Source organism: Pelmatolapia mariae, linkage group LG14, assembly GCF_036321145.2.
Source record: "Pelmatolapia mariae isolate MD_Pm_ZW linkage group LG14, Pm_UMD_F_2, whole genome shotgun sequence".
NCBI lineage: Eukaryota > Metazoa > Chordata > Actinopteri > Cichliformes > Cichlidae > Pelmatolapia > Pelmatolapia mariae.
The window spans coordinates 40,433,319-40,447,464 of record NC_086239.1 but is presented as its reverse complement, the minus strand read 5'-3'; the positions used below and the strand labels follow the sequence as shown (position 1 = coordinate 40,447,464).

Below are 14,146 nucleotides of genomic sequence, written 5' to 3'. Positions count from 1 at the left end.
AATGAAAAAGTCACATGACTGAGCAGCTGGTTCAGTCAAACCTTTATTTAAAAAACAAAACAAAACAAAACAAAAAAACATCATCAGCAACAGTTCAGGTCAGATGCTGCACACAACCCTGCAATCAAGCTGAACTGAGCATGTGCAAGAAACACCTGAAAACAACGAGTAAAAAAAAGTTTTTAAGATTTTATCAGGACAGCAGATTGACCACATCAGTCTGGGGGCGGGGCTGTAGGGGGGGGCTGAGGTCTCAGTACTGGAAGCTTCTCTTGGTCTGGATGTCATCCAGGATCTGCTGCAGCTCCTCGTCCTCAAAGCGACCCTCCAAGCTGAAAACACAGAAAACTTTATTGAAACAGTAAGTCTGTGAAGGTTCTCAGTCATCCAGGTCATCGTAGTCTAAGGAGCTTGGAAAGAAAAGCGTCTGGACTTCTTTAAGTTGCTTGAAGACGTTTCACCTCTCATCCGAGAAGCTTCTTCAGTTCTAAGGTCAAATGGTGGAGAGTCCCAGATTTAAACCCAGTGGGAGTTTCCCTCCAAAGAGGGACAAAGGACCCCCTGATGATCCTCTAATCACATCAGCTCATTGTGAAACCTGGCCCCACCTTGTCATGTGAATTCCTGAGGTCAGATGGCCCAGGATGTGAGTGGGCGTTAAGGCGTCTGGGGAGGGAACTCAAAACTGGATTATAGATGGCAGACAGTTGGTGTCGTAAACCACCGCCTCTGTTCAAAGATGGTCGCTCACAGTGGACATAGATGGCCTCTTTCACTCCTCTTTCAAACCATCTGTCCAAAATGTGAACATTGGCATCCTCGAAAGAGTGACCTTTGACCTTGTGTAAAGGAAGCTCTTAAAACATGCGGTTATCCTAACTGGGTGTTTATAAAGTCAGCAAAGATGCACTGAAAAGAAGATCAGACACCAGCGAGGGAGGATAAGAAAGACAGACACAACAACGTTGTCATCCCCTATGTAGCTGGTGTATCAGAGAAACTCAGGAGAGTTTTCTCCAAGCACGACATCCCAGTGTACTTCAGACCCAGCAACACACTCAGACAGAAACTGGTTCACCCGAAAGACAAAACTCCAAAACACAAACTTAACAACGTGGTGTATGCTGTACAGCTGACCTCTACATTGGAGAGACCAAACAGCCACTTCACAAGCGCATGGCACAACGTAGAAGAGCCACCTCCACGGGACAAGACTCAGCAGTCCATCTGCATCTAAAGGTCAAAGGTCACCTAAGCTGGAGAGGAAATGGCGTGTCACAAATTTAGAGGATCATCATTTAGCCTGGAGAAATATTTTGTTGCTTTATAAGAAAGCCCTCCACAAAGCCAGAACATCTTACTATTCGTCACTGATTGAAGAAAATAAGAACAACCCCAGGTTTCTCTTCAGCACTGTAGCCAGGCTGACAAACAGTCAGAGCTCTGTTGAGCCAACCATCCCTTTAACATTAACTAGTAATGACTTCATGAACTTCTTCACAAAATTTTAATCATTAGAGAAAAAATTACCAATAATCATCCCACAGATGTAATATTATCTACAGCTACTTTCAGCACCATTGATATTCATTTAGACTCTTTTTCTCCAATTGATCTTTCTGAGTTAACTTCAATAATTACTTCCTCCAAACCATCAACGTGTCTTTTAGACCCCATTCCTACAAAACTGCTCAAAGAAGTCCTGCCATTAATTAATGCTTCAATCTTAAATATGATCAACCTATCTCTAATAATCAGCTATGTACCACAGGCCTTCAAGCTGGCTGTAGTTAAACCTTTACTTAAAAAGCATCTCTAGACCCAGCAGTCTTAGCTAATTATAGGCCAATACTGACAATCATATGACCCCCTATGAGGGCTTGCTCATAGGGGGTCATATGATTGTTGGGTTTTTCTCTGTACCTATTATTGTACGATCTACTTTACAATATAATGCGCCTTGAGGCGACTGTTGTTATGATTTGGCGCTGTATAAATAAAATTGAATTGAACTTTCAAAATAAAGCTGCAGGGCTGGTCAGATCTGTGTGGCTGTCTCGGACAGCTTCCTGTTTTTATGATGTGTTTTGCACTGAGTGAGTGCAGCGTCACACGCAGTGCTCTGCGGTCCAGATTCTGTACAATAAAGTTTAGACTTGTCTCATGAAGCTGTTCCACTGTGCCAAAAATCATTATTTCAGTCATAAACTGATATAAACAAACTGGGGAGGTGGTCACAGGTTCATCCTATGGGCTCAGACTAAAGCCAACTGTCTCACCCAGCTGACCCGCACAACCAATCAGGATGAGCCTGTGCCTCCACCGCCTTTTCAGTGATCTTTTATTTTTCATCTGAATCGTTCAGAGTCAGGATTAGACAGACACGTTCATTAAATCAGAGGTGTGAACAGGTAACATTTCCTGCCTGTGGAGGAAACTTGACCCGTGTCTTTAATGGTGGAACTGCAGGAAACGCATCACTCTCCGTGCCCTCGCCTAACTGGTTGTTGTTCCATGGGCTTAATCAGAACGGTCCCATTTGTCACTACCCGATCTGTACTGGAAACCCGATCGGTGCCACGCATGTGCGAAAGGCGTCTACTTCATTTTACGATAGTTACAGGTCAGAGTAGCTATTAAGATGTTAACAATAATAAGTATCTCTTAAAATTTTTGGAATAATGAAACATTTCAATATAATGTAGACAAAAACGAAAGAAAAAAAAAAGATAGTTACGGATCAGGACTCCCCGATCCGTACCGCGCATGTGCAGATGTTCTCTTCTTCTTCTTCTGTTTCGTTTAATGGCAGTTTACTCCCCAGTGTACGAGGATACCGCCACCTGCTGACTGAGCGAATGAACCCTACTGTAAACTGAACTTGCGTCATTACAAATCGTGTTTGTGTACGCGTGTTAAATTTGATTAGTGGGAGATTTGTGCATGCGTGGTACCGATTGGGTTTCCGGTATGGATCGGGTAGCGACACCATCCATGTGTCTGCAGAGTCATGTGACCACGCCCCTCAGCTACAGAGTAAATGGTCTGTGTGCAATGACTTCCTACAGACACACGCGAGGAATTCTTACCAACCCCGCTCATGCTGTGATCACCCACCCACAGGTGTGGTTTCTGGATTCCAAATGTATCCACCTGGCGCATCCAACCAATCACAGCAGATGGCCCCGCCCCTCCCTGAGCCTGGTTCTGCCAGAGGTTTCTTCCTGTTAAAAGGGAGTTTTTCCTTCCCACTGTCGCCAAAGTGCTTGCTCATAGGGGGTCATATGATTGTTGGGTTTTTCGCTGTATGTATTATTGTAGGGTCTGCCTAACAATATAAAGCGTCTTCGGGCGACTGTTGCTGTGATTTGGTGCTGTATAAATAAAACTAAATTGAACCTGCCTGTGTGTTTAACTCAGCTAGTTATGAACTGTGGAGCAGCTCCTGTACCTCAACACTGCAGCTGTCACAGAGGCTTTTATTGTGAAGTTCCTGCTGTGACGTGGATCGGACTTACCTGGGGATCAGGGCTTTGGCCTCCTCGGCGGCTTCTGGACACAGGTTGGCCAAACTGGCGAGCTCGAACTTGTGGAGCTTCTTCTGCAGCAGGAGGCTGAAGACAGAGAGATGACAGGGTCAGAACCGGATCGCCTCGGACCTGGGCAGGAGCCGAGGGGGGGCGTACCTGCGCACAGCCGTGATGGTCTCGCGGTTCTTGAAGCGGCTGAAGCGGGCCGTGTAGTTGAGGGTCTTCATGAAGACCTCGGACAGCTCCTGCTCGTCCTCGGCGCTCTCGTTCTGCTGCTTTCTGTGCTCCAGCAACATGTGGACCTCCGAGTTCAGCAGCGTCTCCGCGTTCTCGAACTCTGAGGGGGAGGAGGGGGGTTAACATCTGTCAATCACTCAGCACGCAGGCTCAGAGAGGCTTTGAACCTTCAGCCGAACCCACAGACAGCAGCGCGGTCTGTGTACCCGCGTGCACCCATGGACCGCCCGCGCGTGTCTGTAGTTGTTCGAGAATGCGTGCGCGCGCTGCGGGTACTCACCTTTAGGAAAGAGCAGCTGAGAAGCGTCCTCTTCAACATCACCAACATGCGGAGGAGCCGCGCCGCCTCCAGCCGCCATGTCGAGGAGCAGTCCCGGCTACCGGCCGGGGAGTGTGAAGCCGCCCGGAGGGTGAAACACAGCCGCCCGGTCAAGCCCGGCAGGCGGTAACAAAGCGCAGGTCGGGGAGGAGATCCCGGAGAGAACGGTCGGGGGTTAGAGAGCAGCGCTGCCGCTCCGCACCGCAAGAAAACAGCGAGAACTACTTCCGGGACGCCCACATTCACTTCCGCTCTTTGTGACGACATTAAATAACATTATGAAAAACAGAAGGAGGGTGCAGTTTGTGCCAAAGAGACGACAATATAAAAAATAAATTACATAAAATTAGAGAATCAGGTCGACAGTTCATTTTCCTGTCTGGCAGGGATCCTTTCAAAGTAACAGTCTCTGCTTGCAGCGCCCTCCTGCGGACGGGAGCGGCAGCGTCGCACTGAGTGTCAGAGAATCGTTTTAAGCAGTTTAAAGAAGATTCTTTTCTTTCGTGAGCGCTGGAAGTCGATGAACCCCGACAAAAAGAAACAGAACAACCGAAATCTGTCTCAGCGGTCGCAAAACGGGACACTGCGTTGGCCGGGAATCGAACCCGGGTCAACTGCTTGGAAGGCAGCTATGCTAACCACTATACCACCAACGCCTGAAAGCAGTGGTGCTGTACCACAATAAAACACACGCAGCATCAGCGTGACTCAATATGGCGTAACGCGACGGCTGTGACCTCACAGCAGGGAGGTCCTGGGTATCAGAGAAACTCAGGAGAGGCTTCTCCAAGCACATCGGCCACAAAGTCAACAACCTAGTGTAGCTGTGCAGTACGGCGACGAGAGCTGAGACCTGCAGAAACCAAACAGCCACTTCATAATATCGGTTATCAATTTTATTTCTATAGCACATTTAAAAGCAACAAAGTTGCCCAAAGTGCTTCACAAGTAGTTCATGAACAAGAGAAAATAACACGTGATATGAGGCAAAGGCAACATATTTAACATAAAAACAAAACAAACACAAAACACAGCCTGATGGTGCTCAAACTGAACTTTGAGTTTCATCAAGCCAGCGTAAAAAAGTGAGTTTCAAGACGAGATTTGAAACACTGTATAGACTCTGAAGTACGAATATCAAGTGGCAAATGATTCCCAGTGTTGGGAAGGGTACATTTAAATGTATTCCACTACAGATTACAGAATACATGCCCCAAAATGTATTTTGTAACGTATTTGTAACTGAATACTTTGGATTACTTAATCTATTGTCATACTTTTTACAACTACATGAATGTATTATTGCTGTGTGATTTATTACTATTACTGAAGGTTACTCGCCATACCAATACCAACTAGATTTTTAAATCTTAATATAAAATGAGTAAAAGTAGGGTGGACTTTAGGTACGGCTGCACTTTTTGCATCGATCTCGTACAGAAAACTATTTCTGTATAAGTAATATGTTTTCTTTCTGTCTGTTAATAATCATGTGGAACTGCATATGATTATTGCAGCTAGCAGGTTCACAGCAAAAATGCCAGTGTTGATTTTTCAGTGTTAGTTGAATTCAACAGAGTTCGGAGTCTGATCAACACTTAATCGAGTTAAAATACCACATCGGGAGTGGATTCCTGAAAAGTGTTAGTGTGGATTTTAGTTGTTACTGCATTTTAACACTATGAGTTTTAAATTAGACCACACCCTCATTTCCTGTGGAGCAGCGCATTTCAGAATCTTCTTCGGTCGCCATCTTTTCTTGCTGCTGCGGTAAGTTTTATTCGGTTAAATATTAAGTTTTAGATTGATATTAGTACAAGTAACACGATAACTAGTAAGAAAATAGCATTTCTATCAAAATGCCTGATCTTTAAGTGTCATATTTGAATTTTAACTGTTTTTTTTATTAAGCTGGTCTACTGCTAGCTAGAACTCCACCAAAGTACCACTTACTTTCCTAATATTCATTTAGCATATTCTGGCTGTTGGGAGAATATAACAACTACAACTTGTTAATATATATCTCAGTGTTTATTAAACGCCCTTTATTTAATTTCGAATCAAACTTGCCAAAGCCTTAGGTCAGGCGGGGCCACTTGCAATCCACGTCACTCCTACATGCAGCCTGTATATTTAGGTGAAGAAACAAAATGCGATTTAGCCCTTGAAGTGATTTTTTTCATTATTCATAAATGATTTAATGTGAAGGCAATATGTGCAGAGTGCTACAGGCCCTTGTAGGCAGTGTAGTCGGTGCTGCAGGGAGAACGTGTGGGACTCCCCCTCCCGTTCTGTGTGGGAGGGAGAAACTTAGGAGTTGCTACCCTCGAGAAACGCTAAATGAAAGCATGTAAATATAATAATAACCACTGCAGCCAAAAAGAGTGGTTGATGAGCCCAGCGGTAAGTAAGCTGTTAAGACTCGACTGTACACTGTGTTTGCTGACAGTAAAGCTAGTTACTGGCTACGAACCCAACGCGGAACCCGTTTATTGCTTTGGGAGCTAATTAACATAACGCTACATTAATCTGCCTTCTCCTGTGCGCTCACCAAAGAATTTAACCATTCCTTTGAAGATGTATATTTTAATAGGCTTGGTTGAGTTATCTGATATGACTTTTTATTATTTTTGCAATATTTACATACATTTTACACACGTCAAGCCCTAACACCTACTTTTCCTCTTTTTGGATTTCTTCTAAGATGTCATCATGTTGCTGAAAGTCAAGTACCAAAGTTCCAAGAAGTACATACGGTTACAGCCAGGTTTCACATACTTGGAGTTCATCAGTGAAGGTGGGTGGCAATCTTGTAAATCTTTATAACAAGCAGGACAAGAAAAAATATTTTTGATATTTTGGCATGAAGCAGACCTTGGAGATAGCCGAAAAATGCACAGTGTGAACTGGCCAGATTGACTGCTTGTGGGACTAACAGTGTTGAGTTAGCACACATAAATTACTCAAATTGGTTTTGCAAACACACAAGTTAGTGACTGAAATGTCACATTGCTAAACTGCTTTTAAATAAAAGCAATGTGGAATTTCACATTAGCTTTGGAGATACAGCCTTTGTTCCATTCGAATTCAATTCTGTTTCAGATATGTTTACGTCACATGTTATCATCTTCCTTTAGTGAAAAACAAGTTTGGACTTCCTGATGTTACTGAACTGCACATTTTTGATGAGACTGACACAGCGGTGGAGGAAGACATCTTTCTTGAACTTATAGAGGCCAATCCTGACATATGCCTGACTGTATGTGACAGTGCAGCAGGAGATGGTAAGGTTTCATTTCATTGTTAAGTCTTGTTTTAACGAGTGTTCAGGGATTTGCAGCTGCACATTTTTTTACACTATTTGGCTGTGGCAATTTGGATATTAAAATGTATTAAGACAAAACTGAGCATACAATTAGCAAACATTTCAAACTACAATTGATACATTATTGTATTTTACATATTAAGCACACTCTTTTCATGAAAGCATAAAAACAAATTGCTTTACATAATTAAAACTGATGAAAAAACTTTACACATGTTAATTGATCCAAAATACATGAATAAAAGCTATGGTACACATGCACTCAGAAACACTTATACCCTTATCACACTCATTTATACACTCCATCCCCCTTCCTGCAAAAAAGCTATTTTCTTTTTAGTTGAATTTGGAATATAAATAAAAATAAAGAACTTAAATGACTCTGCCATATTGTCATTCTGATTATTTTAAGTTGTATGTAGTTATGTTATATGGTAGTATGATACCCCAGAGTTGCACCCCTCTTCTAGGTCAGTCATCCATTAGTTTTGTCTTTCTTTTTCATGTTTTTAAGCTTGTTTTTTTTTTTCTATAGCTCATTCAACATCATCGTCCCTCACGGATACCATGTCTCTGTCCTCAAGTGACAGTGATCTTCACAGAGATTTGGGGATCCCCGTTACTGGAAGTAGACTGAGCACTGGGGCCAAGAACAAGCCTACCACAGAAGTTTCAGAGTCAGAGGCTGCAAAAGAGGTACTTTAGATGCATTTTAAAAATGTAATTAGCTAATTATTATTGTAAGTTTAGCTTGTCACAATATAAATATGGTTTCATTTAAACTTATAAAATTTTTGCAAGGTAAGATAAGCACGGTGGCACGGTGGTTAGCACTGCTGCCGCACAGCAAGAAGGTCCTGAGTTCAATTCCACCATCAGGCCGGGTCTTTCTGTGTGGAGTTTGCATGTTCTCCCCGTGTTTGCGTAGGTTCTCTCCGGGTACACCGGCTTCCTCCCTGTGGTAAGGAAGCCGGTGTACCCGGTTAGGTTAATTGAAAAATCCAAATTGCCCGTGGGAGTGAATGTGAGTGCGAATGGATGTCTGTCCCTGTGTGTTAGCCCTGTGACAGACTGGCGACCTGTCCAGGGTGTACCCCGCCTCTCACCCTATGACAGCTGGGATAGGCTCCAGCCGCAACCCTGGAAAGGATAAGTGGAAGCGAATGAATTGGATGGAAGATAACTTAATGCATTGCTGATGGGATTTCGGTGTGTGGGAGTGGGGTTGCTCTGTACCCTGTTAATGTTAGTTTTTTGTATGAATCTGTAATGGTGGGTTAGATTTATTTAATAACATACATGTGCTAATTGACAATTCTTTTGTTGAAGATGGTAGAAAATGCATTGCGCATAAAACCTGGAGGTGAGGATGTCTTGGAGGAGTACAAGTCTGAGAAATCACTGCAGCATCGCACGCGCAGGCAGCTTGTTAACATACTAGCTAGTCACATGACTGAGATGCATGGGTAAGTGGTTTTGAAGAAACAAAACTAATTCAGATCAAAAGAGGTGATCTAGGACTGCTTTGTTTTCAAGACGTGTAACACTGAATTATGTTTAGGAAACCACATTATTATTAAAGTGGCAGGGTTTATTTTGATTTTTCTGTTTGTATTTGTTTTCTTTGCTGTAAAGGAGGATTCCTTCACGTAAGCAGAAAGAGAAGTATGCCTTGGGAATCATTACACTTTTTCCTTCGCTGAAGGATCCTTTTTCTCCAAAAGGCTATGTAAGTAAAAAAAACAAACTTCATACCTGAAGACAATTTAGCTTTATAGACTGTAACTTTTCAATGTTTGTTTGACATATAATTCATCAGTTAAAAAATTGAAAAACAAAAACTTTTAGTACATTTTTTTCTTAGTTGCTTATCTAAAAATGTAATTGATTATTAAAATCTTTGCTGACAGTAGGAATTTATCATAAAATGCATAACAATTGTTGAAAACATCTATCTATCAAACTACAACCCTATAGATAAAAATGTAATTTTTTAGGTTATAAAATTATAACTGCAATTCTAAGATCACTTAGTGATTTACTTATTTTTCCACATTTTTGAAAATACATTGACAGGAGCACTTCTATGATGGAGAAAAAGGCACAGGATATTTAGCATGGCGCCTCAAAACCATGTCCAGGAGTAGAGATCGGAGGCCAGAGAAGGTAGCCACATCTCCTCAAGCGCAAGGACCAAACCGCAGAAGATCAACAGTGACAGTGCCTCAACAGCTTGATGGAGATGCCTGCAGGGAGGCACAATTTCTCTTTGGACATAATGCACGACATTCTCGAAGGGGTGGCTCAGTATGAGATAAAGTTACTGAAGGAGTGTCTTTCTGAAAATGTTTTGTCAAAAAATGATCTGCTTTCAAGAGTTTACGCTTTTGATTACGGGTATTTGGAGCGCAAAAATCGTCCTACAAGGATTAACCTGGACAACAGTGGTAATAGCATAGGGCTCAATTCCATGCAGACTCTTTGCCTTGTAAGAAACCTTCCACTCATTTTTGGTGATCTTCTGCCTGAGGGAAACCCAAACTGGACTTTGCTGTTGCTTTTATTACAGATCATTAACATAATATTTTCTCCTTCTCTTACATTAGGCATGACTATACATTTGAAGCATTTGATAATAGAACATCATGTTTTGTTTAAACAGTTGTATCCAAATAGGAACCTCATCCCAAACCATCACTTTATGATACACTATCCTTCCTGCATAAGAAAAATTGGGCCTCTGATACATATGTGGAGCATGCGATTTGAGGCTAAACATAAGGTTTTCAAAAATACTGTAAAAAACTTCAAAAATGTTACAAAGTCACTTGCAAGAAAACATCAAATCTTCATAGGATACCACTGGGAGACGTCACCTTTAAACCACATCGAATATGGACCCTTAAAATCATTTAATTTGGACCGTGAGGACAATACACAGATGTTTGCAAGAGCACTGCATGCTGCACCGAGAGACTTATTTTCTTCTAGCTGGATCAAATTTTCTGGAACAGAGTACAGAAAAGGACTAATCATTTGCATTAATGTTGAAAATGAAATGCCTGTATTTGGTAGAATAACAACGATCCTCTTAGCTGACAGTACTACGTTCTTCCTTGTGGACAAACTTCAATGAGCATTTTCATGCCTACAGAGTGTTTGAGACTGATGAAAAGGATGTTATAAAAGCAGACAATCTTATCATTTACAAACCCTTTGACCTGCAACATGCACATACTGGTGTTGACTGTTTATATGTTGTTCCTTTATTTTATTTGTAGTTGTATTAAGGCAGCAAATTGGTGGCCAGTTTGTATTGGTGCTTGGAACACTTCCTTTGGAATAAAATGTTTATTGTTTAATTTGTTTATGCATCTTTTTTCTTGAGCCTTTAAATCAAGCACATTCAAGCTTGGTAGAGATTAATTACATTTATTTTTCTGTTGAAATGATATATATAAAACACTCAGTGTTATTTTGTTACACTTTTAAGTGTAACAAAAAAAACACTCGCAGTGTTATTTTGTTTAACCACGTTAACACTCACAGTGTTTTGTTTTACACTTAAAAGTGTAACAAAATAACACTGTGAGTGTTAGACAATTAACACTACAAAAGTTATTTTGTTACACTATAAAGTGTAACAAAATAACACTGTGAGTGTTAGACAATTAACACTACAAAAGAGTTAAAATATTAACACTATTGAAAGAGTAATTTTAACACTGGACCGGTGAGGATTATATAAACACCGGGATAGTGTTAAAATTAACACTAAGTTAAATTTACACTTACAATTTTGCTGTGTTGTTAATGCTATCCTTCAAGTCTAAAAACAGCATGTTAATACGTGGAGCTCCTGAAAGCTGCTCCAAAAATGATCAGATTATATTTGAAATATTTGTTCAATTCTCCTCCAAACCCCAGCAGCTGTCTGTTGTAAGTTTTGACTGTTTAATAAAATAATAAGAAAAGTGTTCTAACATCTCACTGGTTTTATTCAGTCATACATGTGTACTGTGTTTATTAAGAGAGATGAAGCGTGTGTTTCTGTCATTTAGTGGTTATGCTTAACTGTATGACGCTTATTAGACATTATGAAACAGATGATACATAAAAGTGAATTTTGCCAAAGTGCTTAAGATGCTTTTTTAAATTATCTTTTTTTGTCTTAGGAAAATCTACTACATCATGTGTATTTTTTTTATGTCATGTGTAATTTCCATTGTAAATATTAATCACAGTTAAACTAAGAGGGGATGGAGCTGTGATGTCATCACGTACACTGCCGTCACAATTGTAGAACAATCGCGCTACATTCTCGGGAAGTCCAAACTCCCGTTTGAACTTACGGAGTCCGGACTAGTGAAAGTATTAGAAACAGTCTAACAGTCTGCAGTCTATGAACTAACCTCAGCTAACACCAGCTAACAATGTTAGCTCGGTGGTGAGTATCCTTCAATAATAGTAACAAAAATCACACAGCAATAGTACATTGAAGATAATGAAGTTTCCTATTCTACTTATGAAGTTTTGTCGGAATTCCCAAGTAAGAAATGCATCTGAAGGCCTGACTTCCTCTATGCTTCAGTCGAGACCTCGGCTGTACTAAGAGCGTCTGGCTGCACCATCTCGGTGCTGTTTTGGGTTTTTTTTATATTGAGGAGTTTGCTTAAATAACTGTGTGCCAAAGTATTTAATACTTTGAGAGTAAGTAAAAGACTCATGAAATCAATTTAGACGCAGCTGTTCATCTGCGTCTAAAGGTCAAAGGTCACTCTTTAAGAACGCCAGTGCTCACATGGTGGACAGAGAAGACAGATGGTTTGAAAGAGGAGTGAAAGAAGCATCTATGTCCACTATGAGTGACCATCTTTGAACAGAGGGCGGGGCTTACCACACCAACTGTCGGCCATCTATAATCCGGTCGTCTTAACACCCACTCACACCTTGGGTCTCAGTAGGTCACATGATGGGGGGCAGGGTCTTTGAGTGGTTTCACCTGCTGATGATGACACACACACCCTTTTCACACCTTGGGTCATGTGATGAGCAGTGTTGGTCAAGTTACTTGAAAATAGTAATTAGTTACTAATTACTGATCACTTCTCTAAGAAAGTAATCCCATTACTTTACTTATTACTAATTTTCAAAAGTAATTAGTTTTTAGTTACTTTTTAAAAACATGATACCCAACCTGAATATGTAATAAAGCAACAGACCTTTCAGCCCAATTCTATTTTTTCTCCATAATCCATCATATCAAACTGAATCAAATGGAAAAGTCTCTTTTTAAAACTTGTTTCATTAGTTTTAATCTTTTAACTTTATGCATCAAGCAAACATTAAATTATATGCAACATTCTCTGACTGGAAGAAATGTGTTTAACATTTAAACCTATGTTCTGCATATTCCAGCAGATAAAATAAAATCATGTTTTGTGTTTACACTCTTTCAAATAGATGCAAGTAAAACACAGCAGAAAATAAATAAAACCAAAGATTGTTTAGCAGGAGTGGGGTGGGTGGAGGTTTGCCCACAGCGGTCATTCAAGATTCAAGATTCAAAGTGTTTATTGTCATGTGTACAGAAGAAATAGCATTTCTCCCTGCAATGAAATTCCTCCTTTGCTGTCCATGCACAAATGCCCAGTTAGGTAAGGGTTAAAGGAACACGATAAATAAGGATAAAAAATAGTGAAAGATAAATGAATAAGTACAAAAATAAGTAAATGAAGATAAGTGAGGTATGCAGTTGTCAATGTAAATGGATGTACAAAGCAGCTTAATGTTCAAAATGAGCTTAGAGTGCAAATTATCCTGACGTGTAAATTGCAGTTGAGGTAGGTCAGAGGTCCAGGAGTCTGATAGCAGTGGGGAAGAAGGAGTGGTCGTGTCAGTGGGGGGATCCGGGGGTTTCTCTGTGAATGTCACATTCCCGTGGCAGCTTGCTCGGTGCTTGTTACTTGAAAAAAGTAATTGGATTACAGTAACTACTCCATTTCTGGTGCTGAGGCAGATGATCAATAGTGGGTCAGCAACCCAGTTAAGGGACACTCCCACTAGGGCTTAAAATTAGGGACTTTCCACCAATCAGAAGTCTAGAAGCCTGGGAGGGAAAGCTGGTCCTATGGGAAACATGGATCTGGTGTTTTGTGTTTGTCTGGGCAGCCATTTTTGCAGCAGAGTTTGACTTGTTTTAGTGTTTCATCTTTGTCTTGCTGCTCTCTTATTTGTTGTAGTCTCTCCTCTGTGGCAGGAAGGCCTGAAATCACCTGATGTGCAAACAAGTCTATTTCATGTATTTCAACCATCCTTTCTGGTGCTCTGGACAGCACAACTGCAGTTGCTATATGTTTGCCTGGGACATGTGAGATGGTGAAAGAGTACCGCATTAATCTCATTCTCAATCTTTGTACTCGTAGCGATAGTTCTTCTAAGTTCTTGGCTTGTGATCTGTCTCAACATGCAATGCAATGCCGATGAGAAAATCCAAGAATCGCTCGCATGCCCAGGTTGTGGCTAACGCTTCCTTCTCTATTTGAGCATATTTTAGTTCTGTGGGGGGTTAATGCTCTTAAAGCGAAGGCCTCTGCCTTGGTTGTGTCATCCTCTTGTGTCTGAAGTAGCACTGCTCCCAGTCCATAGGAGGATGCATCAGCTGATACTGTTGTTCGTGCTTTGGGACTGTAGAGTGCCAAGTTTGATGGTTTACTCGGTTCTGACATGTCTGTG

At 41.1% G+C, this 14,146-nt stretch overlaps 2 protein-coding genes and 1 non-coding gene across 4 annotated transcripts; 1 reads left to right on the top strand and 2 right to left on the bottom strand.

The window, feature by feature from the left end:
* Window positions 1-19: 19 nt before the first annotated feature.
* polr2d (RNA polymerase II subunit D) lies at window positions 20-4,732 on the bottom strand. The gene is made up of 4 exons (XM_063494434.1): window positions 4,048-4,732; window positions 3,687-3,867; window positions 3,519-3,614; window positions 20-332 (listed from the first exon to the last, which is right to left on the bottom strand). The coding sequence occupies exons 1-4, from the start codon at window positions 4,124-4,126 to the stop codon at window positions 254-256; spliced, it is 435 nt and encodes a 144-aa protein (XP_063350504.1). The 5' UTR covers window positions 4,127-4,732; the 3' UTR covers window positions 20-253.
* On the bottom strand, window positions 4,671-4,742 carry trnag-ucc (transfer RNA glycine (anticodon UCC)). Its single transcript has one exon. It is a non-coding gene; the product is annotated as a tRNA-Gly (tRNA).
* Window positions 4,743-5,528: 786 nt separating this feature from the next.
* Window positions 5,529-10,733, top strand: LOC134641822 (uncharacterized). 2 transcript variants are annotated; one of them, XM_063494426.1, is made up of 7 exons: window positions 5,529-5,856; window positions 6,791-6,883; window positions 7,224-7,370; window positions 7,947-8,107; window positions 8,741-8,877; window positions 9,047-9,140; window positions 9,488-10,733. In XM_063494426.1, exons 2-7 carry the CDS (start codon window positions 6,799-6,801, stop codon window positions 9,722-9,724), a joined length of 861 nt encoding a protein of 286 aa, XP_063350496.1. In that variant the 5' UTR covers window positions 5,529-5,856; window positions 6,791-6,798; the 3' UTR covers window positions 9,725-10,733. The 2 variants fall into 2 exon arrangements, with proteins under 2 accessions (XP_063350496.1, XP_063350495.1); XM_063494425.1 differs by lacking the exon at window positions 5,529-5,856 and having other exon boundaries at window positions 6,741-6,883.
* Window positions 10,734-14,146: the final 3,413 nt, after the last annotated feature.

Coding starts and splice junctions, on each gene's coding strand:
- polr2d (XM_063494434.1), bottom strand. CDS start 4,126: ATGGCGGCTGGAGGCGGCGCGGCTCCTCCGCATGTTGGTGATGTTGAA. Junction 3,868..4,047: donor TCAGCTGCTCTTTCCTAAAG/GTGAGTACCCGC, acceptor CCTCCCCCTCAG/AGTTCGAGAACGCGGAGACG. Junction 3,615..3,686: donor ACCATCACGGCTGTGCGCAG/GTACGCCCCCCC, acceptor CTCTGTCTTCAG/CCTCCTGCTGCAGAAGAAGC.
- LOC134641822 (XM_063494426.1), top strand. CDS start 6,799: ATGTTGCTGAAAGTCAAGTACCAAAGTTCCAAGAAGTACATACGGTTA. Junction 6,884..7,223: donor CTTGGAGTTCATCAGTGAAG/GTGGGTGGCAAT, acceptor ATCTTCCTTTAG/TGAAAAACAAGTTTGGACTT. Junction 8,878..9,046: donor CACATGACTGAGATGCATGG/GTAAGTGGTTTT, acceptor TTTGCTGTAAAG/GAGGATTCCTTCACGTAAGC.